General features: G+C 38.7%; 1 protein-coding gene, 1 non-coding gene and 1 pseudogene across 3 annotated transcripts in view; 1 reads left to right on the top strand and 2 right to left on the bottom strand.

The window, feature by feature from the left end:
* C7 (complement C7) overlaps positions 1-14134 on the bottom strand; it is an 81757-nt gene extending 67623 nt beyond the window's left edge. Inside the window, exon 1 of the mRNA XM_003899617.5 lies at positions 13776-14134. Within this exon, the coding sequence (XP_003899666.3) occupies positions 13776-13781 (6 nt within the window). The 5' untranslated portion in view covers positions 13782-14134. The remainder of the gene's footprint in view (positions 1-13775) is intronic.
* Positions 12254-12315, top strand: LOC116275113. The gene has a single exon (XR_004184073.1). It is a non-coding gene; the product is annotated as a U7 small nuclear RNA (small nuclear RNA).
* Positions 14135-26144: 12010 nt separating the features above from the next.
* Positions 26145-26856, bottom strand: LOC101016058 (annotated as a pseudogene). Its single transcript, XR_160959.4, has one exon. The product of XR_160959.4 is annotated as a peptidyl-prolyl cis-trans isomerase A pseudogene (transcript).
* Positions 26857-27355: the final 499 nt, after the last annotated feature.

Below are 27355 nucleotides of genomic sequence, written 5' to 3'. Positions count from 1 at the left end.
CTGCCCGCCTCGGTCTCCCAAAGTGTTGGGATTACAGGCATGAGCCACTGTACCTGGTCCCCTCACTCATTCTTGCTCTCACTATTGCCATGTGACACGCCTGCTCTTGCTTCACTTCCGCCATGAGTAAAATCTCCCTGAGTGCCTCACCAAAAGCTGAGCTGATGTTGATGCCACGTTTATGCAGCCTGCAGAACCATGAGGCAAATAAACCTCTTTTATTTATAAATTACCCAGTCTCAGGTATTTCTTTACAGCAACACAAATAACGGCCTAATACAATTAGTGATATTGAGCATTTTTTCATATACCTGTTAGCCATTTGTATGTCTTCTTTTGAAAAATGTCTATTCAGGGCATTTGCCCATTGTTAATCAGATTAGTATTAATATATACTACTGAGTTACTTCCCTATATATTTTGATTCTTAATCCCTTGTCAGATGAATAGCTTACAAATATTTTCTCTATTTCCACAGGTTGTCTCTCTTTACTGTTTTGAGTGTTCTGCTTTGTAGAAGCTTTTTAGCTTGATATAATCCCATTTGTCCATTTTTGCTTTTGTTTTCTGTGTTTTTGAGATCTTACCCCAAAAAACATTGCCTGAACCATCGATCTATGATGTTTCCCTATGTTTTCTTCTAGTAGCTTCATAATTTCACATTTTACATTTAAGTCTAATTCATTTGAGTTATTTTTGTATATGGCAGAAGATAGGAATCTAGTTTTATTCTTATAAATACCCAGTTTTCCCAACAGCATTTCTTAAAGAGATTATCCTCTCCCCAGTGTTTCTTTTCTTTTTTCTTTTTTTTTTTTTTTTGACAGAGTCTCACTCTGTTGCCCAGGCTGGAGTGCAGTAGTGCAATCTCGGCTCACTACAACCTCTGCCTCCTGGGTCCAAGCGATTCTCCTGCCTCAGCCTCCTGAGTAGCTGAAATTATTACAGGCATGTACCAACACGTCAAGCTAAATTTTTGTATTTTTAGTAGAGACGGGGTTTCACCATGTTAATCAGGCTGGTCTCAAACTCCTAACCTCGTGATCTGCCCACCTCAGCCTCCCAAAGTGCTGGGATTACAACTCTGAGCCACCATGCCTGGCCTGCTTTTTTTTTTTTTTGAGACAGAGTCTCACTCTGTCACCCAGGCTAGAGCACAGTGGCATGGCCGCAGCTCACTGCAACCTCCGCCTCCTGGGTTCAAGCAATTCTCCTGCCTCAGCCTCCCAAGTAGCTGGACTACAGGCATGTGCCACCATACCTGGCTAATTTTTGTATTTTTAGTAGAGATGGGGTTTCACTATGTTGGCCAGACTGGTCTTGAACTCCTGACCTCATGATCTACCCACCTTGGCCTCCCAAAATGCTGGAATTATAGGCACAAGCCACCGCGCGTGGTCCCCAATGTATTTTTGGTTTTTTGTTGTTGTTGTTTTGTTTTTTTGTTTGTTTGTATGTTTTGAGACAAAGTTGCTCTGTTGCCCAGGCTGGAGTGCAATGGCATGTTTTCAGTTCTCTGCAACTTCTGCCTCTCAGGTTCAAGCCATTCTCCTGCCTCAGTATCCTGAGGAGCTGGGATTACAGGCATGCGCTACCACACTCAGCTAATCTTTGTATTTTTTTAGTAGAGACGGGGTTTCACTACGTTGGTCAGGCTGGTCTCGAACTCGCAACCTTGTGATTCAGCCACCTTGGCCTTCCAAAGTGCTGGGATTACAAGCATAAGCCACCACACCTGGCCCCAATGTATGTTCTTACCACTTTTTTCAGAAATGAGTTGGCTGTAAGTACACAAATCTATTTCTTGGTTCTCTATCCTGATCCAGTCATCTATGTGTCTGTTTTTAGGACACTAGTATGCTATTTTTGTTAGCATACTACTTGTTTTTGTATAAACTATTATTTTTTTACAGACTACTTTTGTTGTATCTTTGTAGTATAATTTAAAAGCAGGTAGTGTAGTACCTCTAGCATTGTTATTATTCAGGATTTGTTTAGCTACTTGGGGTCTTTTGCTGTTTTATAAATGTTTAGAATTTTTTCTATATATGTGAATAATTTCACTGATATCTTGATAGAGATTGCATTGAATCTGTAGATCACTAGGGGAGCATGGATATTTTAATGATATTAATTTTTCCAATCCAAGAGCATGGGATATCTTTCCTTTTTTATGTTCTCTTAAATTACTTTCGTCAGTGTTTTATAGTATTCTTTGTAGAATCTTTAACTTCTTTGATTAAATTTATTCCTTGGTATTTTATTTTGTAGCTTTTATAAATGGGATTTCTTTCTTGATTTTCTTTTCAGAATCATCTCTGTTAACCTGTAGGAATGCTACTAATTTTTGCATGTTGATTTTGTAGCCTGCAAATTTACTGAATTCATTTATCACTGCTAAGATGTATTTAGTGTAGTCTTTACTTATTTTTTTTTTTTTTTTTTTTGGAGACAGAGTCTTGCTCTGTCGCCCAGGCTGGAGTACAGTGGCGCGATCTGGGCTCACTGCAAACTCAGCCTCCCAAGTTCAAGCAATTCTCCTGCCTCAGTCTCCCAAGTAGCTGAGATTATAGGTGTGCACCACCACACCCAGTGAATTTTTATATTTTTAGTAGAGATGGGGTTTTCCCATGTTGGACAGGCTGGTCTCAAACTCCTGACCTCAGGTGATCCACCCACCTTGGCCTCCCAAAATGCTGGGATTACAGGTGTGAGCCACCACGCCCAGCCTACAGTTTTTCCTAAATATAAGGTCATGTTGTTTAAAAGCAAAAACAACTTGACCTCTTCTCTTTAAATTTGAATACCATTTATTTTGTTCTCTTGCCCAATTGCTGTGGTTAGGACTTTCAGTATTATGCTGAATAAAAATGGTGACAGTGAGGAAAAATAAAAAATAAATGTTTGGTAGAATTCAGCCATGAAGCCATCAGGTCCTGGGCTTTTTTTTTTTTTTTTTTTTTTTTTTAATGGAAGATCTTTGATTACAGATTCCATCTTTTTACTCATTATTGTTCTGTTCAGATTTTCTATTTTTTTATGATTCAGTCTTTGTATATTGTATGCTCTGGAGCACCTAAACACATAAAACAAATATTTATATTTATACAAAATATAAATATTATATTGCAACCCATCTCTTTCTTCAGATCCACAGGATCTGATGGATTGCAATATAATAACAGTAGAAAACTTCAATACCTCACTTTCAATGCTGGAAGATCATCCAGACAGAAAATTAATAAGAAAACATTAAACTTGAACAACACTTTACAGAAACACTTAAAGGACCTAAATGGATAGAAGAATTTAAGCACTTCTTCTTAGTTATCCAATTTGTTGGTGTATAATTATTCATGATAGTCTCTGATGATCTTTTGTATTTTTGTGGTATTATGAATCCTCTCTTTTTTTAAATTAATCTAGTTTGTCAAATTTGTTCATCTTTCCAAAAAAGAACTTATTTTATCTATCTTTTTGTACTGTTTTTCTAGTCTCTATTTCATTTATTTCTGCTCTAATTTTTATTTTTTCCTTTCTTACACTAATTTTGGTTTAGTTTATTCTTCTTTTTCTGTTTCCTTGAGGTATGACATTAGCTTATTTATTTTAAATCTTTATTCCCTTTCATCTTGGCTGACACCTGTAATCCCAGCACTTTGGGAGGCCAAGGTAGGCAGATCCCTTGAGGTCAGGAGTTTGAGACCAGCCTGGCCAACGTGGTGAAACCCTGTCTCTACTAAAAATACAAAAATTAGCTGGATGTGGTGGCTCACGCCTGTAGTCCCAGCTACCCGGGAGGATGAGGTGGGAGAATCACTTGAGCCTGGGAGGCGGAGGTTGTAGTGAGTTGATATTGCACCACTGCACTCCAGCCTGGGTGACAGAGCAAGACTCCAATTCAAAAAAAAAAAAAAAGAGATACTTGATATAATTTCAGTCTTCTTAAATTTGCTGATGCTTGTTTTTTTGCCCTAACATGTTATCTGTCCTGGAGAAAGTTCCGCGTGCACTTGAGAAGAATGTGTATTCTGTTGCTGTTGGATGGAATGTTCTCTCTCTCTCTCTCTCTCTCTCTGTGTGTGTGTGTGTGTTTGTGTGTGTTAGATTCATTAGGTCTAACGTGTTATTCAAATCCAATGTTTTCTCACTAATTTTCTGGATTATCTTTCATTGCTGAAAGTGGGGTATTGAAATACCCTACTATCATTGTATTGCAATCTGTCTCTTCCATCATATCCTTAATATTTATTTCATATATTTAGGTTCTCTGAGGTTGGGTACATATATATTTACAATTGTTATACCCTCTTGATGAGTTGACTCCTTTATCATCATATAATGTCCTTCTTATTTCTTTTTTACAGTTTTTGACTTTAAGTCTATTTTATCTTATATAAGTATAGTTACCCCTGCTCTCTTTTGGTTTCTATTGATGTGGAATATCTTTTTTTCCATCGCCTAACTTTCAGTCTGTGTGCCCTTAAAAGTGAGGTGAGTTTCCTATGGGTAACATATAGTTGGGTCTTGTTTTTTATTCATTCACTTACTCTATGTCTTTTCATTAGAGAACTTAATTCATTTACATTCAAGGTAATTATTGATAGATAAGGACTTACTACTGCCATTTTGTTATTTTGTTGTTGTTGTTGTTGTTGCTGTTGTTGTTTTGTACATACTCTTTTTTTGGAGATAGGGCCTCTGTTGCCCAGGCTGGAGTGCAGTAGTGTGATTACAGCTCACTGCACCTTCGACCTCCCAGGCTCAAACGATGCTCCCACCTCAGCCTTTGTGAGTAGCTGGGACCACAGGCATGTGCCACCACATCCAGCTAATTTTTTAAAAATTATTGTAGAGATAGGGCCACCCTATGTTGCCCAGGCTGGAAGATACATTTTTCTTTCTTTCTTTCTTGCTGTTTTTGTGGTTTCGCGGTTTTCAGTCCTGGTATTCTTTGAATACTGTTTCTGTTTTGTGCTTCTACTGAAGATTTTTGCTTTGTGCTTATCATGAGGCTTCCAGAGAACGTCTTTTAATCACAACACCTATTTCAAAGTGATTACAACTTAACTTTGCATACAACTCTACATTGTTACTCTCTCATCAAACAGTTCATATTTTTTGATGTCAGAATTTACATCATGTATATCCTTTGATAAGTTATTTTAGTGTTACTATAGTTGTCATTAATAGTTTTTTCTTTAGCTTACATTTCTTAAATGATTTGAAAACTAATACATTTGTACAAGTCAAGATTTGTGACTTGGGTGTATAAAAAGTGAAAGAACCAGGGAGAAGGCTAAGTGACTCTGCTTGTCTTTTCAGTTTCTATTTCAAATAGAAGTTTGAAGGATCTTCAAAAAATTAAAAATAGAACCAGCATATGATTCAGCAGTCCCCTACAGAGTATGTATCCGAAGTAAATGAAATCAGTATATCAAAGAGCAATGTGCACTCCCATGTTCATTGATGCATTAGTCACAATAGCAAAGATACAGAACCAACCTAAGTGTCCATCAAAGGATAAGGGGATAAAGAAAATGTGGTAAAGAGACACAATGAAATAGTACTTGGCCTTTAAAAAAGAAGAAAATTCTGTCATTTGTGACAACATGGATTAACCCAGATAACATTATGTTAAGTGAAATAAAACAAGCACAGAAAGAAAAATACTGAATGATCTCACTTATATTTGGAATCTAAAAATGTTGACCTCTAATAAGTAAAGAGTAAAATGGTTACCAAAAGCTGTGGGGTCAGGGTGGGGATTGTTAAACAGATGTTGGTCAAAGGATACAAAACTTCAGTTACACAGAAGGAATAAGTTCAAGAGATCTAGCATACAAAATGGTGACTTAATTAATACCAATGTATTATTTGCTTTTTATTTTTCTTTTTTTGAGATGGAGTCTTGCTCTGTCACCCAGGCTGGAGTGCATTGGTGCAGTCTCAGCTCACTGCAACCTCTGCCTCCCGGGTTCAAGTGATTCTCTTGCCTCAGCTTCCCAAGTAGCTGGGATTACAGGTGAGCGTCACCATGCCTGGGTAATTTTTGTATTTTTAGTAGAGACGGGGTTTCACTATGTTGGCCAGGCTGCTCTAGAACCAATGTATTATATTCTTAAAAACTCCTAAGAGAGTAGATTTTAAGTATTCTCCCTACGAATGATAAGTATGGGAGGTAATGCATATGGTTAATTAGCTCAATTGAACCATTCTACAATATATACATATTTTATAACATCATGTTGTGCATGATAAATCATACAATTTTTATTTGTCAGTTAAAAGAAAGAAATAAATTACAAAGATAAATAAATGTTTTTTTTTAAAATAAAAATTTGGTATAATCCTATCAAACTCTATCTCCTACCATTGAATTCTGTAAAGACAAGTAAGGGTTGGGTGATGCCATGGACACACAAATTGAAAATATTCAGCAGACTTAAATGGTTTCAAGCATTTCCTTAAGGTCCCATCATCTTTTAATCTCTTATTCCACTCCCGTTCTCTCTGACTACAGCACTCCGGAGGATACCAAGAGGAGAGAAAACCTGAAAGAAGCAGCAGTGTGAATGGCTGATTTTAAAAAGAAACCAAGCTTCCTAAGTCGGTAACCAAGGTTGAAGCACAGCGCTAGGCAGGGGGTGGTGACTCTCAAGTTATTCCTTAGTACTGTGGGTGGTCCCTTTGGTGTTTAAAATAAAACACTCCTAAGGCCTTTTATAATCATCTTTATGTGATAGCACAAGCCTAAATATTGAGGATCTGATAGGTTACAAAATTGCACATAAAATGTGATCACGTTTTGTTTGAAAAATCAAATGTGCATTGAAAAACAAAATCTACAAACAAAAATAATAAAGCATAACAGTTTATTTCTGGTTGTCAAATTATAAGTAGTTTCTTTTATATATTTTCCTACTTTAGCTGTATGTATTTTCCTACTTTAACTGACAGCTGAAGGTGATGGAGAAAATGCAATTCACATCTTTACTGATTCTCTAAGAATATCAAATGCATCCAATTTATAACTCTGGATAAAGGACTTTAAAATCATGTCACATTTTAATAGTCCAATATTTTCTCTCTTCTTCTTGAACTCCCCAAAACTCTTTTTCTCAATGTACCTATGAAAAGTCTTTTTAACATTATTTTCTGGATATTTCCACTATCTTCTTAGATAACCCATTCTCTTATTAGGTATCTTCTTCTCACTTGTAAAATTCTACCTGCCTGTTTCTGGCTGTTATAGTTCTAAAAATGTTTAAGCTTATTGTGCTGATTAGCATATCTGAAAGGGTGAAAAGCTGCCAAGGAGTTGGGAAACTGTGAACAATGCTGGGAGAGGTTATTTGGGTGAGATTATGAATACTTTTCTGACTTCAACAAACACGTAGAGCATATAATTTTTAAGTTTTTTTGTTTTAAATTATAAGCTATGTGGGGTTTTTTTTTTCTTTTTCTACAATGTGGCTTTCCTCTGTGCTGTGTCAGCTCATTTTTTTTCTTGTCCCTGGGAAAGCCTATCTCACAGCTTTACTAGTCATTATTAGGTATTAACCACTAGTCATGTTTTCAGAAAACAATCTATTATAATATACAAACTTCAATTTATCCTCCAATTTTAAATCTCTCTCTTACTTTCAGTTTCTGGATGCTTGTAATGAGGGAGGAGTGGAGTCCACTTCAAAACTGCACCACCTTATTCCTCTTCCCCACCTCCCCAGGCTGCCTCTGTCCTCTCCAAAATCAGACCAACAGGAATGAGAGAGACAAGAGTAAAACAGAGTCGTGCTTGACTGATCCAGTTGGAGTCTGGTGATAGTAAATCAATGTTAGACATTTGACTGCTGATTCTTTACCTCTCGCAGTGTTTTTGTGATTCTTTGGATGTCTTCCTACTACTCTGTAGCCACTGTACTCTGGCACAAATGATTCATCCCTTTGTTAATCACTTTCGATTCTCACCCATGCCTGCTTCCTGGGGGTCCTTTCCAAACTAATGCTATTTCTTGGGGTTGCTTCATCCTGCAGACAAGCACTCTCACAGGCAGTGTCTCTGACAACCCAAATCTGGCAATACGTAACTGAACGAAGGCTACGTGATNNNNATCCGGTCTCGACAGATCTAAATTTGATGAACTCAGTGCCAGTAATTCGCTCAAATTTGAAAATCACTTGGAGTTACTAAGCAATTTGGAAGAGAAACACATCGTATCATTGTTTTTCCCTGAGCAAGAGAGGGCTGCTCATTAGACCTTTGGATACTTTTACCATGTGAAATACTAACAGAACTGTTCTCAAACCCACTTTTTCTGTAGAGGATCGTATCATCTTTTTTTTTCTCATATTATGAATGGACAAATAACGGACTTTCTGTTTACATTTGCTGAAACCATTTTTTAAATGAAATTAGGTAATTATTAATTTATGAAAAGTTTTGAGAGAGGGCACTGTCATTAACTTGCCTAGAGACATAAAAGTTCACACCCTTCATAGCATAAAGTAAGTTGCAAGAAAATATTTTCATCCTGTTAGGATTCATATCTAAGATAGAGTTATTATGCATTGTCTATATACAAATAAACTTTTATTAGATAGATACCTATAAAAGAAACATAAAAGTATGTTATGTATTACTGACAGTTCTAGATTAATTTCTTTTAGAATTAAAGTAGATTTGTTAAAAAAAAAAAAAAATGTGAAGATCCTCTTTTCTCTCACCTTATACAAAAATCAACTCAACATGGATTGAAAACTTAAATGTAAGACCTGAAACTATAACAACACTAGAAGAAAACCTAGGGAAAACTCTTCTGGACATTAGTATAGGCCAGGAATTCATAACTAAGACCTCAAAAGCACAAGCAACAAAAACAAGATTAGACAAATGGAACTTAATTAAAATTAAAAGCTTGTCTACAACAAAAGAAATAATCAACAGAGTGAACAGACAACCTACAGAATGGGAGAAAATATCTGTAAATTATGCATCTGACAGAGGACTAATATCCAGAATCTACAAGAAACTCAAACAATGATAACAACAACAACAATGAAAACATTAAAAAGTGGGCAAAAGACATGAATAGACATTTTTCAAAGGAAGATATACAAATGGCTCACAAGCATATGAAAATGTGCTCAACATCACTAATCATCAGAGACTTAAATTAAAACCACAAGGAGATATCATCTTACACAGTCAGAATGGCTACTATTAAAAAGTGAAAAAATTGGCTGAATGTGATGGCTCACACCTATAATCCCAACACTTTGGGAGGCCAAGGCAGGAGGATTGCTTGAAGCCAGAAGTTTGAGATCAACCTAGGCAACATAGTAAGACTCTGTCTCTACATAAAATAATTCTTAAAAAATTATTTGGGCAGCTGGGTGCGATGGTTCACACTGGTAATCCCAGCACTTTGGTAGGCAGAGGTGGGCAGATCATGAGGTCAGGAGATCGAGACCATCCTGACTAACACAGTAAAACCCCGTCTCCATTAAAAATACAAAAAATTAACCAGACATGGCAGCACAGTGGCACACACCTGTAGTCTCAGCTATGTGAGAGGCTGAGGCAGGAGAATCGCTTGAACCCAGGAGGCGGAGGTTACAGTGAGTTGAGATTGTGCCACTGCACTCCAGCCTGGGAGACAGAGCAAGACTCCATCTCAAAAAAAAAATTATGTGGGCATGGTGGCACATGACCAAATAGTGCCAGTCAGCCACTCAGGAGGCTGAGTCAGGAGGATCACTTGAGCCCAGGAATTCAAGGGTGCAGTGAGCTATGATTGCACCATTACTCTTCAGCCTGGATAACAGAGCAAGACCCCATCTCTCTTTAAAAATGTCAAAAAATAACAGATGTTGGTAGGAATGCAGAGATAAGTGGGAATAGGGAATAGTATATATTCCCACCAATATATACTATTGGTGGTAATGTAAATTAGTACAACTTCCATAAAAAACAGTATGGAGATTTCTCAAAGAACTAAAATTGAACTACCATCGGATCCATCAATCCCACTACTGGGTATCTACCCAAAGGAAGAGAAATCATTATATCAGAAAGATACCTGTACTCATATGTTTATCTCACTACTATTCACAATAGCAAAGATATGGAAGCAACCTAAGTGTCCATCCACAGATGATTGGATAAAGAACATGCGGTATATACACAATGAAATACTGTTCAATTTTTTAAAAAAGAATGAAACCATGTCTTTTGCAGCAGCATGGATGGAAATGGAGCCATTATATTAAATGGAACAACTCAGAAACATAAAATCAAGTACCTCATATTCTCACTTACAAGTAGGAGCTAAATAATGTTTACACATGGACAAAAAGTATGGAATAATAGACATTGGAGACCCAGAAGAGTTGGGGATAGAAAGGGAAGAGTGATGAGAAATTACTTAATGGGTACAATGTACATTATTTGGGAGACAGATACACTGAAAGCCCAGACTTCAATGCTGCCCAATATATCCATGTAACGAAATTGCACTTGTACCCCTTAAATGTATACAAATAAAATAACTAAATGAATAAAATTTCAAAAATAGAATAAAATTTCAAAAAATATTGAGTCTTGTTCTTGGCCTTTGACTCTCAGCCAAAATGTGGATACCAAAAATAATTATTTCTAACATTCTGTCACAGGTGTTTTAAAATAATTTCAGCCAGGTTTGGTGGCTCATGCCTGTAATCCTGGCATTTGGAGAGGACAAGGTGGGAGGATCACTTGAGCCCAGGAGTTTGAGGCCAGCCTGGGCAACATAGTGAGACCTCATCTCTACAAAAAATACAAAAATTAGCCAGGCATGGTGGCAGGCACCTGTAGTCCCAGCTACTCGGAAGACTAAGGTGGAAGGATCACTTGAGCCCAGGATGTAGTGGCTGCAGTGAGCCATGATTGCACCACTACATTCCAGCCAGGGCAATAGAGCAAGATCTTGTCTCACATTTAAAAGCACTTTTTAAAATAAAGAATTTCAATGAAAGTTTAGGAAATATGCTTTTTATCATCATGGATGCCTTTGCCATCACATTCTTCATATACATACTCATTATAACCCATCAAAGTCTGCTTATTACAAGACCAGTTCTGTTAATGAGTTATACAAAGTGAATCTATTAGCCAAAAGCATTTCTTGAAATTTTGCTAGCCTGGTCTCTGAAAGGAAGCAGTTATGCTTCCTTACCTTTGTAAAGAATACCTTATAAATGAACAAGAGAGATAGAAGAAACACAAATAAATCACATGAATGACAGTAATAGACATACATCTGAACTGACTCCATAAAAGAATTGCTTGGTTGAAAAGGTTTATAGGGCCAAGTGTGGTGGCTCACGCCTATAATCCCAGCACTTTGGAAGGCTGAGGTGGGTGGATCACAAGGTCAGGAGTTCAAGACCAGTCTGGCCAATATGGTGAAACCCCATCTTTACTAAAAAAAATACAAAAATTAGCCAGGCATGGTGACTCACACCTGTATTCCCAGCTACTCGGGAGGCCAAGGCAGGAGAATCACCTGAACCCAGGAGGCGGAGGTTGCAGTGAGCTGAGATCATGCCACTGCACTCCAGCCTGGGCGACAGAGTGAGAGTTTGTCTCAAAAAAAAAAAAAAAAGAAAAAGAAAAGGTGTATGGTATTTTTGTTCTGTGTCAATGTAGCTAAGCTGGAACTCTATTCCCCTGAACCATATTCTCCTCTTTTTCATGACTGAATGAGCATTAGCTCTACCTCCTTCTTTGAATATGTCCCAGCTACAATCCTGATTTGAGACATTACTGGGCTTGACTATATCACTGTGCTTAGGCACTGTGATGACCATTCCCTAGGTTCACAGGTCCCACGCTAAGCTCAGTCCTGGACGGACAGAACAAACGGCTGGCCACAACCAGCTCCGAGGGAAGTTCCTTGGCCTTGACATCTTCTCAAACGCCTCAGACCCAAGTTATTTCCTATCCAAGAACACAGAGAGAACAAAAGGGAATCCTGTGACTGTCTCTCTGAATTTAGTTCACACAGGGACTGTGGAGCCAAAATATTGCTTCCTTTTAAAAGGTCTGACATAAAAACCATATCTAGCTTCTTGATAGCCCAAGGCTTTCACAAGTGTCCTTCTTTGTCACATATCCCCAAAGCATGTCCTTCAGGTTTACTGTAAAATATGAATGTCCACTTTCAAGTACAGGTAAGAATTCTGCATGCAACTTGGAGTGAAATAATCGCTTTAGTGTTACAGCTCTTTTAGAATTTGTCTAGCAGGCTTCCCAATTTTTGCTGGAAAGCCCCTATATGTAAAATTTTTTAAAAATTGATTGCTTTATTTGTTGATATTTTGTTAACCAATTAAAGGATAAAGTGTATTTATTATTACAGCAGTAAAATATTATAATAATCAATGATTGTGAACATGTTTTTAAGCACAAATCAATTATTAAGATTTCTCATTGTAAAATACAGTAAAAGATTAACAGTTAACACAAATATTAGGAAAAAACATTTTGGCTAGATGACTTTCAGAAGAACATCATATTCTTTTTTTGTTTGTTTGTTTGTTTGTTTGTTTTTCAAAACAGAGTCTCACCCTATTGCCCAGGCTGGAGTGCAGTGTGTAGTGTTGCCATCTTTATGTCCATAAGTACCCAATATTTAGCTCCCACTTAAAATTAAGAACATGTGGTATTTGGTTGTCTGTTCCTGTGTTAATTTTCTTGGGATAATGACCTCTAACTGCATCCATGTTGCTGCAAAGGACATGATTTCATTCTTTTTTAAGACTGCCCATCATAACTTTAAACATATTAACTTTGTGATTTGTGTTTAATTTTTAATTATTTAATTTCACAGAAGGCATGGGTTAATCAAGACCCATATCTTGCTCCTCCTCTAACCCCAATAATGAGCGAGCTTGGATTCGGTGCTGCAATGGACAATACAGTGACTATGGAAGCAATCTAGCCACTGACAGAGCTGTCAAATTATTCCTCACAATGCAACATTTTTGAAGTTTAAATACCAAAATTTACAATAATAAAATTTTAATAGCAATCTCAACTTATTTTTGCATTCCAGAGATTTAGCCTATGATAGTGATTTCTGTCTTTGGTCTTGTCTTTAGTTGAATAGTTTTTTTGGTTGTGTTTTGTTTTGTTTTGTTTTGTTTTTTAATATTTGGCCTTTTTGCATTGGGCCAACATGTATACTTGGTAGACCTTTAGTTTTACTCCATCTACTCGTGTCTTCTATTCTCACGATGCTGACTCTTTCATCCAATATTTCAAATTCTCAAGTTCCAAGTCTGCAAATTTACTTTTCTATTAGCTCTTAGATAAATTGCAGGACCCTATTGCATGGCTCCAAATCCAAACAAGCAAAAAAAAAAAAAAAAAAAACACACCAGAGGAAAGTTTTTCCCAAGAAATAACAATAGTACTATTGTATTTCTTTATGATTTTGTCGGGACTTTCAGAAACGTTGCCTCCAATTCCTGATTCCCAGACCTCTGGACCTATAATTTAACCACAAGATAAGAAAAAGGAATTCACTTTGGCTGAACTGTTAAATATGTTTAAATAAGGATTTCTAAAAATCACCCCCAGATCTTTTTCTTCTGTATTTTTCTCTGGCCTTCTACTTACTTGATGTCTTTCAGTTAAGTATTACCCCTCCTCACTTAAATTACATTTATATTACCCCTGTTCATTTGAAAAGATAGCTTCACTTACAAAAGTAATGAAATTATTCTCTTACCTTCATGTTTGGGAAAACATTCAGGGCAGAAGAGAGGGGGAAAATTTCCTCTGTAAAGGCCAGGTAAGTTTTCAACAGCAGGAAGAACCCAGCAGGCTGCCTGCCTCTCTGCCTCTCCCTGCTCTAGATTATCTTGGCACTCATATATAGAGCAAGTGGTCCTGAGATGTAGCTCCTACCCCAACCGGATTCTCCAGCGACAGCAAGAGCCTGCCCTTGTACTTAATCTGTGCTTTGAAGCCAGATGCATCTTATCAATTACACAGCCTTAGCTACGCCAGCTGGGACTGTTTGGAAGTTACAGATATGTTTCTTAGAAACATATCTATAAATCAGGAAACACAGCAAATGTTCTCAGTTCAATGTTTAAGTGATTTTCAACCAAAGGAGACTTTGTGTAAGGCAAGGGATGAGCCTCCTTCTTGTTTCAATCTACCAAACTACGTGGATGTTTTCATGATTCTCTTAAAGGGTATTACACGCCAGACTTCGAGATTAAATATTTTGTGAGCGAAAATATCTAAATGCAGTTCTGTCACTCAAAAGGTAAATGGAATGTTCTGGAGTAGAATTTTTCCCCAAAGTACAGCCTAACACAACCTAATAGTCATCCCTTCATGCTTAACTTTCACAGAATAACCACAAAGAGCATCAATTTTTGCAAACATATTCGAGGACATCACTAATTTTCTCAAGAATTTCACTTAATCCTTTGCTAATCAGATCACTGTGTTGGAAAGTTCTTCTCAGGGTCATCATCCACATCCATTTTTTCTCCTTCGCTTTTTATGTTGTCTTAGTCTACCAAGTCTTCATTTGTCCATAGCTTTGCATTGATTCTAGAAGGTCCCCAACATCACCTTCATACATTTGATACAATGCTGTATATTTTGCAAGATTTCAGATTTCCTATTGAAATTGAGGTACAGTTGGTCGACCACAATGGCTCATGCCTGTAATCCCAGCACTTTAGGAGGCCAAGGTAGGCAAATCATGAGGTCAGGAGTTCGAGACCAGCCTGGACAATATGGTGAAACCCCGTCTCTACTAAAAACACAAAAAAATTAGCCGGGCTTGGTGGCACGCACCTGTAGTCCCAACTACTCAGGAGGCTGAGACAGAAGAATTGCTTGAACCCAGGAGGTGGAGGTTGCAGTAAGCCGAGATCGTGCCATTGCACTCCAGCCTGGGTGACAGAGTGAGATTCCATCTCAAAAAAAAAAAAAAATGAGCTACAGTTTTATTTGTATTGTTGGACCAAATATTCTAACACTAGCTGCTAGTGCATTATCAGTGAGGTAGAATAAGTGTTAAGTGGGAAAGAAAATTTAAGTTAAGAATAATTTTTATAAGTAAACATTCCGTTAGTGAAGATTTTCTAGTTTTAATGATTTTTTTTCTTCCTATATCCAAAGCGCTGGAATAATAGAGACAACCCCTATCCTCCCCTCATAAATTAATGGTGGTTTCCAGAGACAAAGCTTCCGCATCTTTTGTTCAAACCTTTAGTGATTTGTGTGGAAGAAATTTCGTCACAGAGACAAAGATCCTGACTCCTGGAAGAAATATTTTTTATTCAGCTCCAACTGCATAAACTCCATAGACTCATCTTAAATTCTCAATATGCAATTTCATGTCCATTGGCTGTCTTAGTTTGGGTTCCCCCAGAAGTAGATTTAGAGACAAGAATTCAATTGCAAGTAATTTGTTTTTGTTTTTGTTTTTGTTTTAAGAGACAATCCTAGAAAGTACTGCTAGAGGTGGGAAAGTGAGATGGGGAGAAAAGAAAGTCAATAAAGGGTGTTTTATCAAGCAAGAGACTCCAGTGGGCAATTTGAGTTCAGTTCTGATTAGGAACTCTGAAAGACATAGCAGACCAACTCTGCAATTAAGAGTTAGTCCAGCCGGGTGTGGTGGTTCATACCTGTGATCCCAGCACTTTGGGAGGCTGAGGTGGGTGGATCACTTGAGGTCAGGAGTTCAAGACCAGCCTAGCCATGATGGTGAAACCCCATCTCTACTAAAAATACCAAAAAAAAAAAAAAAAAGCCAGTCGTCGTGGTTCATGCCTATAATCCCAACTACTCGGGAGGCTGAGGCACGAGAATCACCAGAACCCAGCAGGCAGAGGCTGCAGTGAAGTGAGATTGCACCAATGCACTTCAGCCTGGGCGACAGAGTGCGAGCCTGTCTCAAAAAAAAAAAAAAAAAAAAAAAAAAAAGAGTTAGTCCAATTAAGGGGTAAGGAAACCCATCGTTGATTAAGGTAGCTTCTGAACCCATTGGCTCTCTGGCACTACCAGCTTGCCCTGGGGGCAAGCTAAGCACACATCTACAGCCATAAATAAAGGTTTTGAAGCAGGGAATTGCAGCATTTGCAATATTTGCAGGTGTTTACCTTTGTCATTTAGAGGCGAGCAATGAAGGAATATGGGTAGGGTACCAACAGCATCTTCTACAGTAGCTTTTTATTTATGTACACATGCATGTATGAATTTTTTCATTCTGAATTTGATCAATATTTTGTAAAATGTGTAATATGATAGGCTATCAGCTTTGACAGGTAGAAGCCTTAAGCTATATCCTTCCTTATTTTTATTCTTTACATGCTATAAAGGACCATATTAGCCCATTTACAGAATATCCTTAATCTAGAGGATGATGTGGATTTATTTGTAGTAATTTAGAACTTGAATTGTTCGGCTCAGGTATCCCATAGATTATTCGATTCTGAAAGGGTTACAGAAACTTCCTTTCCCCAAATGCCTTGCACACTCCTACCTTCACATCTGTAATGTCATAAGAGCATTTCTTCTGTCTGCAATTATAATAGAGGAACCATTAGCACAAAGGCTTTAAATGCACGTGGGAGCAATACTGTGGGAAGTTTCACTGCCGGCATAAGTTGTACGGACTTTATTCACACAATGAGTCACTGAGAACTCACCCACTGGAAGTTTTTAAGAAAGAATCAAAGCAGTGCTTTAGATTGATTGAAACAGTAGCTGTGTGCAGCCTACATAGAATAGGTAAGGAAAGGAAGCAGGAAGCATGACTTGGAATTTATTTCAGTAGTTTAGACAAGGGGATCAAGGCCTCATTTAAGAAGGGATAGACACAGCTGTGTCTACAAACAATACAAAAATTAGCTAGGCATGATGGCACATGCCTGTACTCTCAACTACTCAGAAAGCTGAGGTGGAAGGATCACTGTAGCCCAGAAGGTTGAGGCTGCAGTAAGCTGCGATCAGGTCACTGCACTCCAGCCTTGGTGACAGAGCGAGGCCTTGTCTCAAAAACAAAAACAGAAACAACAAAAAAAGAAGGGGCTGGGCACGGTGGCTCACACCTGTAATCTCAGCATTTTGGGTGGCCGAAGAAGGTGAATCACTGGAGGTCAGGAGCTCAAGACCAGCCTGGCCAACATGGTGAAATCCCGCCTCTACTAAAAATACAAAAATTAGCCAAACATGGTGGCGGGCAACCGCAATTCCAGCTACTTGGGAGGCTGAGGCAGGAGAATCACTTGAACCTGGGAGGCAAACATTGCAGTGAGCCAAGATGGCGCTACTGCACTCCAGCCTGGGCAACACAGCAACACTCTGTCTCAGGAAAAAAAAAAAAAGGAGGATAGACAAAAGAGCCAGAAGAATTCACAGGGTTTAGTAATTAAATATGCTTTCAAGTCTGATTGATTCAGAGAATTGAAAGAATTTAAGAAAAATGTAAAGGAGGAAGAAAATTGAAAGTCAAAAAGGAAGAGATGGTTTTGGAGAGGGGACATTTTTACTTTGGGGAAAGCATCCAACATATAACTGAAAATATAGGTCTCTTTGGGAAGAGATAGGCTTCACCTATGTCTCTTGGAGGGGTACCTGGGTAGAGCCCCTAGCATGGAAGTACATAACTAAAATCATGGACTTGGGCGAATCTTCTAGAGATTGAACATAATGAACCATAAAACCACAAGAAATACCTCTGTTCAGGGAGTAGGAAGAAAAAAAAATGCCAAAAAGGAGAGGTTACAGAGAAAGAAGCAAAACCAAAACAATGCAACATCAAGCCAAGTCAGGAGAATTTCAAGATGAAGAGCCCAGTCAACAGTTACTCCCAGCAAATGCCCAGTCTTGGATTTGCAAAGCACAGTGCATTGTATATTAAATGTTCTGAAAGATCTGTAACAAGTAAAACTTTTTTAACTTTTTCAACCCAGAATTTCTCAAGTTCATGTGAACCCCTGGACTTTTATTTCTAACAAACCCCAAAACTGGTATATGGGCATGCTTTGGCAAATAAATGGTGTCTAAGCCAAAGCTAAGTCAGTAGAGGGGTAAAGCAGATTTCTGCCAGACTGGGGAAGGGTCAGTAAGGGCACAGCCCTCTCCTCACCTCCTGTGACACCAGCTCTTCCCCATTTGCCCTCACCTCCCTTGGCAGCTCCTCAAACACTGTTAACATCCCCAAACCCTAATGAAACTATTAGGCCACCGATTATATCAGGAAGCAATTCTGGTCCACCACAGGGAGATATTTGAAAACATTTTAACGAAGCTATTTCATTTACTAGTCATTTCATTTTGCTCTGAATTGTTCCAACAGATTTAGCTGACTCTGGGGGTTTCAGAGGAACAAACTCACTGGGGAAAAGTAAAAGCCTCCTTTTTCCTCCTCTCTTGTATTGAGGCTGATAAGGTCAGAATTGAACCTGCGGGGAGTTGGAGTGAAGAAGCAAGAGCATCCCCTAGTGGCAGACTGCTCCAGGCCCTGGAGTCAGAGAACACTGTTAAGCTCTGGAGTTAAACCACTCAGGAGGGAGTGAAACACAGTGAATCTTCCTAGGCTCCCAGGCAAGTGCTTGCTAAGCTAATAAGTACTCCAGGTGGTATTGCTTTTTCCATTTAAAATGTCACACTGTGAACAGTTTGAGAATGAAAAATGGCTGCCAAGCAATGCCTTATTCAAAGAAAGATTTCAGTAAAATGATGATTATTAAATGCTTTATCATTACACATAATAAGTTGCTGTCTGTCTCTGCTGGAAGCACTGCATTAAATGCTGTGATTTGTGCATTAATTTAAAGTGAGGCTACTAGATTAATACTCTCTGTTGGTATCCAGTTCTTCATAAGAAAGTTGTTTAAGGTTTAAATATTTAGGAAATACAAGGTTTCACACTTCCCTTCTGGACAGACTTCTGGACAGGTGCCATTCTGCTTTTCCACACTGGGCAAGCCTTTGCCCTGGTGACCCTGATGGCTGCAGATGGCAAGAATCAAATTACAATCACGACGAGATAAGAAGTTTTGTCGTTATGGTTTTTAATAGCGACAGGCATTTGCTAAATTTAGGAGAAGGCCCAGATTTGTTTGAGTTTCTGAATGGCATCTGGGTTTTTCAGTTATTGCAATGCACATTGTAGCAGTAGCCTGCAAGTACAAGATACATTTCATTTGGCTTAAATTTGAATTAAGTCAAACAGCTCTGAGAAGGAAGACATAAAATACAAAGATTTCAGTGGTTCTGTAACTGCCTTATGTAAAGTCCTGTGGAGGAAGGGTGAAAAAGGACAAGGTCATTTATTTGATCTACACTTCAAACTTGTGATGCCTAAATAGAAAGTTGTTTTTGTTTTCAGACCAAGAGCTCAGCATGCAATAGACATAAAATAAAAATCAATCACTCAGAAAATGTCAGGCCACCCCATAGTTTTAAGCTTTAACTCTTTAAATGATCTTAAAACAGATATGTTTTAATATCAGATTCATCACTAAATATTCCACAGGCCAAGAAAGAATAAATAATGTGGTTAAAAAAAGTAAAATCCTAGGCGGGTGGATCACAAGGTCAGGAGTTCGAGATACTCAGGAGGCTGAGGCAGGAGAACTGCTTGAACTCTGGAGACGGAGGTTGCAGTAAGCCAAAATCATACCACTGCACTCCAGCCTGGGTGACAGAGAGGGACTCCGTCTCAAAAAAAAAAAAAGTAAAATCCTGAATTGTGCAACCTCTTAAAATGTTTGTGAAAAAATCTTAGTAACCAGAGAAGAATAGTCATGAATATCTAACTAGAAACTTCTTAGGAGGAAAATTTTTCTAAAAGCAAAAAGAGTACTAATTTATATTTCCCTTGTTTGGTTTTTTTATTATTATTATTATTTTTATTTTTTTTGAGACAGGGTCTCACTCTGTCACCCAGGCTGGAGTGCAGTGATGTGACCACAGCTCACTGCAGCCTCAACCTCCTGAGCTCAGGTGATCCTCCCACCTTAGCCACCTCTTGAGTAGCAGGGACCACAGGCACATGCTACCATGTTCAGCTAATTTTTGTATGTTTTGTAGAGCTAGGGTTTCATCATGTTGCCCAGGTTGGTCTCACACTGCTGAATTCAAGTGAACCTCTTGCCTTGGCCTTCCAAAGTACTGTGGGCCTCTAATTTGTGTTTCATTTATACAAATATGTGCTTTGAAAACAGATAATCCGGTTTCAAATCTTGGGCAGGTTTGTTAACCTCTCTGACGTTCTGTTTTCTTATCTGAAAGGTGAAAATCATATTATCTAACCCCTAGGGTTATTATATTAAATGAGATAGTCCAAATACAACAATTAGCATCATGCCCAGAATATAGTAAGCTTAGTCCAATAAATATGAACTAGTATGCAAATTATTATAAACAATCCAGCTGGGCACAGTGGCTTGCTCCTATAATCCCAGCATTTTAGGAGGCCAAGACAGCAGGATTACTTGAGGCCAGGAATTCAAGACCACCCTGAGCAACATGGCAAGACCCCACATCTACAAGAAAATTTTAAAAATTATCCATGCATGGTGTTTGCATGCCTCTGGTCCCAGCTACTCAGGAGGCTGAGGTGGGAGGGTCACATGAGCCCAAGAGGTTGAGGCATCAGTAAGCCATGATCGTACCACTGCATTCCAGCCTAGACAACAAAGTGAGAACATGGCTCAAAAAAAAAAAAAATGCAGCCGGGCGCGGTGGCTCAAGCCTGTAATCCCAGCACTTTGGGAGGCCGAGACGGGCGGAGATCGAGACCATCCTGGCTAACATGGTGAAACCCCATCTCTACTAAAAAATACAAAAAACTAGCCGGGCGAGGTGGTGGGCGCCTGTAGTCCCAGCTACTCGGGAGGCTGAGGCAGGAGAATGGCGTGAACCCGGGAGGCGGAGCTTGCAGTGAGCTGGGATCTGGCCACTGTACCCCAGCCTGGGCGATAGAGCAAGACTCTGTCTCAAAAAAAAAAAAAAAAAAAAAAAGGGCTGGGTGCAGTGACTCACACCTGTAAAACTCTCACCACTTTGCGAGGCCAAGGTGGGTGGATCACCTGAGGTCAGGAGCTCAAGACCAGCCTAACCAACATAGTAAAACCCTGTCTCTACTAAAAATACAAATACAAATATAAGTCGGGCATGGTGGCGTGCATCGTAGTACCAGCTACTTGAGAGGCTGAGGCAGTAGAATCGCTTAAACCTGGGAGGTGGAGGTTGCAGTGAGCTGAGATTGCACCACTGCACTTCAGCCTGGGTGACAGAGTGAGTCTCCATCTCAAAAAAATAAAAAATTTTTAAAAAGTGAAACAATCCAAAGAGTCATCAATGATGGATTGGTTAAATAATGTATAGCATGTACACACTTTTTTTTTTTTTTTGCTTTGTTGCCAAGGTTGGAGTGCAGTGGCACCATCTTGGCTCACTGTAACCTCCACTCCAGGTTCAAGCTATTCTTACGCCTCAACCTCCTGAGTAGTTGGGACTACAGGCGTGTGCCACCATGCCAGGCTAATTTTTTTTGTATTTTTAGTAGAGACAAGGTTTCACCATGTCGCCCAGGCTGGTCTTGTACTCCTGAGCTCAGGCAATCCACCTGCCTTGGCCTCCCAAACTGCTAGGATTACAAGCTGGTGAGCCAGTGCGCCCAACCACAGCATGTACAAGTATTAAATGGAATATTATTCAGCTAAAAAAATGGAAGAAACACTCTATGCACTGATATGAAAAGATCTACAAAATATAGAGGTGAAAAAAACGGTACAGAACAGTATGGTATTTGGGGGTTAAAAGAAGGGAGAAGAATAAGAGTATATATTCTATTTGTTTGTATTTGCATGAAAAAAACTCTCATAGGATACACAAAGAAACTAATAAAAGTTCTTATCTGAGGATTAATGTGGGAAGGAAACTAGGTGAAGAGATGAAAACAGAATGAATAGAAAAAGAGATGGGACTAAGACTTTTACTTTACACTATTTTATAGTTTTAATACATTAATGAATGTATTTCTGATTTTTAAAAAATAAAATTATTTAATTTTATTTTGTTAGCTTTTATTATTTTATAATTCAAAGTACAAAAGAATAAGCATCATGGCTGGATGTGGTAGCTCACGCCTGTAATCCCAGCACTTTGGGAGGCCAAGGCAAGTGGATCACTTGAGGTCAGGAGTTTGAGACTAGCCTGGCTAACATGGTGAAACCCCATTTCCACTAAAAATACAAAAAAAAAAAAAAAAAAAATTAGCCAGGCATGGTGGTGCACACCTTTAGTCCCAGCTACTTGGGAAGCTGAGGCAGGAGAATCTCTTAAACTCAGGAGGTGGAAGTTGCAGTGAGACGAGATCACATCACTGCACTCCACCCTGAGCGACAGAGTGAGACTCCACCTCAAAAAAAAAAAAAAAAAAAAATAAGCATCCTAATATATTCTTTGTCCTTTGATTGTTTGTTTGCTTATTTGTTTATTTGAATGAATCATGGGATACTGTAGGGATACACATAGCACTAAAAGAAACAGCAATCTTACTAAAATGCTTCATGGTCACTGGGACCAAAAGGATGGTCTGGAAGGTAGATATAGTGATTCATATATCTTTACTTTAGTGCACCACCAGTCTATTTCTTTGATATTTATGTGACCAAGTTTCCAAATGCAAGCTCTCAAAGTGAGCATATGAGTAAACATCACTGCTCCTATGTAATTAAATATACATGAAATTTAATAAATTACCCAGACTCACAAAGAAATTGGTTCCATTCTCTTCTTGCTCCTTTTCATCTTCTACTGATGTGGGCCTGTTTCTGGAAAGAAATTGTGGCTTGCCAAAAAAGGCATCAAACAAATCTTGTCTCAAATTTAGAGTTCACAATCTGCTATCTGTATTATCCTCATAAGCCTCAATTTTCTTACATAAAAAAGGATAATGAAACTTTTTATAGGATTGATGAGATTCAAGATATATAAAAAACATACTACATCATCCTGAGCACATATAGGCTCCACACTCATGAACAATAAATGAGTTTCTTTTAAATATGCATGAGTAAATGTGAGCCAAAGACAAAATTTTATCAAAACAGTTTTTTTTTTTATTATACATTAAGTTCTAGGGTACATGTGCACAACGTTCAGGTTTGATACACAGGTATACATGTTCCATGTTGGTTTGCTGCACCCATCAACTCATCATTTACATTAGGTATTTCTCCTAATGCTATCCCTTCTCCAGCCCCTACCCCCCAACAGGCCCTGGTGTGTGATGTTCCCTGCCCTGTGTCCAAGTGATCTCCTTGTTCAATTCCCACCTATTAGCGAGAACATACGGTGTTTGGTTTTCTGTCCTTATGATAGTTTGCTGAGAATGATGGTTTGCAGCTTCATCCATGTCCCTGCAAAGGACAAGAACTCATCCCTTTTTATGACTGCATAGCATTCCATGGTGTATATGTGCTATATTTTCTTAATCCAGTCTATCATTGATGAACATTTGGGTTGGTTCCAAGTTTTTTCTGTTAAGAATATTGCCGCAATAAACATACATGTGCATGTGTCTTTATGGTAGCATGATTTATAATCTTTTGGGTATATACCCAGTAATGGGATTGCTGGGGCAAATGGTAATTCCAGTTCTAGATCCTTGAGGAATCGCCACACTGTCTTCCACAATGGTTGAACTAATTTACACCCCCTACCAATAGTGTAAAAGCTTTCCTATTTCTCCACATCCTCTCCAACATCTGTTGTTTCCTGATTTTAATGATTGTCATTCTAACTGGGGTGAGATGGTATCTCATTGTGGTTTTGATTTGCAGTTCTCTCATGGCCAGTGATGATGAGCATTTTTTCATGTGTCTGTTGGCTGCATAAATGTCTTCTTTTGAGAAGTGTCTGTTCAAATCCTTTGCCCACTTTTTGATGGGGTTGTTTGTTTTTTTCTCTTAAATTTGTTTGAGTTCTTTCTAGGTTCTGGGTATTAGCCCTTTATCAGCTGGGTAGATGGCAAAAATGTTCTCCCATTCTGTAGGTTGCCTGTTCACTCTGATGGTAGTTTCTTTTGCTGTGCAGAAGTTCTTTAGTTGAATTAGATCCCATTTGTCAATTTTGACTTTTGTTGCCATTGCTTTTGGTGTTTTAGTCATGAGGTCCTTGCCTATGCCTATGTCCTGAATGGTATTGCCTAGGTTTTCTTCTAGGGTTTTTATGGCTTCAGGTCTAATATTTAAGTCTTTAATCCATCTTGAATTAGTTTTTGTATAAGGTGTAAGGAAGGGATCCAGTTTCGGATTTCTACATACAGCTAGCCAGTTTTCACAGCACCATTTATTAAATAGGGAATTCTTTCCCCATTTCTTGTTTTTGTCAAGTTTGCCAAAGATCAGATGGTTGTAGATGTGTAGTGTTATTTCTGAGGCCTCTGTTCTGTTCCATTTGTCTATATACCTGTTTTGGTACCAGTACCGTGCTGTTTTGGTTGCTGTAGCCTTGTAGTATAGTGTGAGGTCAGGTAGCATGATGCCTCCAGCTTTGTTCTTTTTGCTTGGGATTGTCTTGGCAATGTGGGCTCTTTTTTGGTTCCATATGAACTTTAAAGTATTTTTTTCCAATTCTGTCAAGAAAGTCATTGGTAGCTTAATGGGGATGGCATTGGATCTATAAATTAGTTTGGGCAGTATGGCCATTTTCACGATATTGACTCTCTTCTTATCCATGAGCATGGCATATTCTTCCAATTGTTTGTGTCCTCTTTTAAGTCATTGAGCAGTAGTTTGTAGTTCTCCTTGAAGAGATCCTTCACATCCCTTGTAAGTTGGATTCCTAGGTATTTTATTCTCTTTGAAGCAATTGTGAATGGAAGTTCATTCATGATTTGGCTGTTTGTCTATTAATGGTGTATAGGAATGCTTGTGATTTTTGCACATTGATTTTGTATCCTGAGACTTTGCTGAAGTTGCTTATCAGCTTAAGGAGATTTTGGGCTGAGATGATGGGATTTTCTAAATATACAATTGTGTCATCTGCAAACAGGGACAATTTGACTTCCTCATTTCCTAATTGAATACTCTTTATTTCTTTCCCTTGACTGATTACCCTGGCCAGAACTTCCAACACTGTGTTGAATACAAGTGGTGAGAGAGGTCATCCTTGTCTACTGCCTGTTTTCAAAGGGAATGCTTCCAGTTTTTGCATTTGAGTGAGTTTCTTAATCCGGAGTTCTAATTTGATTGCACTGTGGTCTGAAAGACAGTTTGTTGTGATTTCTGTTCTTTTACATTCACTGAGGAGTGCTTTACTTCCAATTATGTGGTCAATTTTAGAATAAGTGTGATGTGGTGCTGAGAAGAATGTATATTCTGTTGATTTGTGGTGGAGAGTTCTGAGATATCTATTAGGTCTGCTTGGTGCAGAGCTGAGTTCAAGTCCTAGATAACCTTGTTGACATTGTGTCTCATTGATCTGTCTAATATTGACAGTGAGGTGTTAAAGTCTCCCATTATTATTGTGTGGGAGTCTAAGTCTCTTTGAAGGTCTCTAAGGACTTGCTTTATGAATCTGGGTGCTCTTGTATTGGGTGCATATATATTTAGGATAGTTAGCTCTTCTTGTTGAATTGATCCCTTTACCATTATGTAATGGCCTTCTTTGTCTCTTTTGATCTTTGTTGGTTTAAAGTCTGTTTTATCAGAGACTAGGATTGCAACCCCTGCTTTTTTTTGCTTTCCATTTGCTTGGTAGATCTTCCTCCATCCCTTTATTTTGAGCCTATGTGCATCTTTACACATGAGATGGGTCTCCCGAAAACAGCACACTAATGGATCTTGACTCTTTATCCAGTTTGCCAGTCTGTGCCTTTTAACTGGGGCATTTAGCCCATTACATTTAAGGTTAATATTGTTATATGTGAATTTGATCCTATCATTATGATGTTAGCTGGTTATTTTGCCCATTAATTGATGCAGTTTCTTCTTAGCATCAATGGTCTTTACAATTTGGCATGTTTTCACAGTGGCTGGTACCAGTTGTTCCTTTCCATGTTTAGTGCTTCCTTCAGGACCTCTTTTTTTTTTTTTTTGACAATTGTTATTTAGTTTTTATTTCAATAATCATAAACTTAATTCTGCAATCCAGCTAGGCATGGGAGAGAACAAGGAAAACATGGAACCCAAAGGGAACTGCAGTGAGAGCACAAAGATTCTAGGATACTGCGAGCAAATGGGGTGGAGGGGGGCTCTCCTGAGCTACAGAAGGAATGGTCTGGTGGTTAAGATAAAACACAAGTCAAACTTATTCAAGTTGTCCACAGTCAGCAATGGTGATCTTCTTGCTGGTCTTGCCATTCCTGGACCAAAGTGCTCCATGGCCTCCACAATATTCATGCCTTCTTTCACTTTGCCAAAGACCACATGCTTGCCATCCAACCACTCAGTCTTGGCAGTGCAGATGAAAAACTGGGAACCATTTGTGTTGGGTCCAGCATTTGCCATGGACAAGATGCCAGGACCTGTATGCTTTAGGATGAAGTTCTCATCTTCAAATTTCTCCCCATAGATGCACTTGCCACCAGTGCCATTATGGCATGTGAAGTCACTACCCTGACACATAAACCCTGGAATAATTCTGTGAAAGTAGGAACCCTTATAACCAAATCCTTTCTCTCCAGTGCTCAGAGCACGAAAATTTTCTGCTGTCTTTGGAAACTTGTCTGCAAACAGCTCGAAGGAGACGCAGCCCAAGGGCTCGCCGTCGACGGCAATGTCGAAGAACACAGTAGGGTTGACCATGGCTAGTAGTACAGGACTTTCCTGGGTGGCAGCATCTGCAAAGCGCCCTTCAGGACCTCTTGTAAGGCAGGCCTGGTGGTGACAAAATCTCTCAGCATTTGCTTGTCTGTAAAGGATTTTATTTCTCCTTCACTTATGAAGCTTAGTTTGGCTGGATATGAAATTCTGGGTTGAAAATTCTTTTCTTTAAGAATGTTGAATATTGGTCCCCACTCTCTTCTGGTTTGTTGAGTTTCTGCCGAGAGATCCGCTGTTATTCTGATGGGCTTCCCTTTGTGGGTAACTTGACCTTTCTCTCTGGCTGCCCTTAACACTTTTTACTTCATTTCAACCTTGGTGAATCTGACAACGATGTGTCTTGGGGTTCCTATTCTTAAGGAGTATATTTGTGGTGTTCTCTATATTTGAATGTTGGCCTGCCTTGCTAGGTTGGGGAAGTTCTCCTGGATAATATCCTGAAGAGTGTTTTCCAACTTGGTTCCATTCTCCCCATCACTTTCAGGTATACCAATCA

This window comes from Papio anubis, chromosome 5 (assembly GCF_008728515.1).
Source record: "Papio anubis isolate 15944 chromosome 5, Panubis1.0, whole genome shotgun sequence".
Lineage (NCBI taxonomy): Eukaryota > Metazoa > Chordata > Mammalia > Primates > Cercopithecidae > Papio > Papio anubis.
Note: the sequence above shows the minus strand (reverse complement) of the source record. Positions and strands in the feature narration are given on the sequence as shown.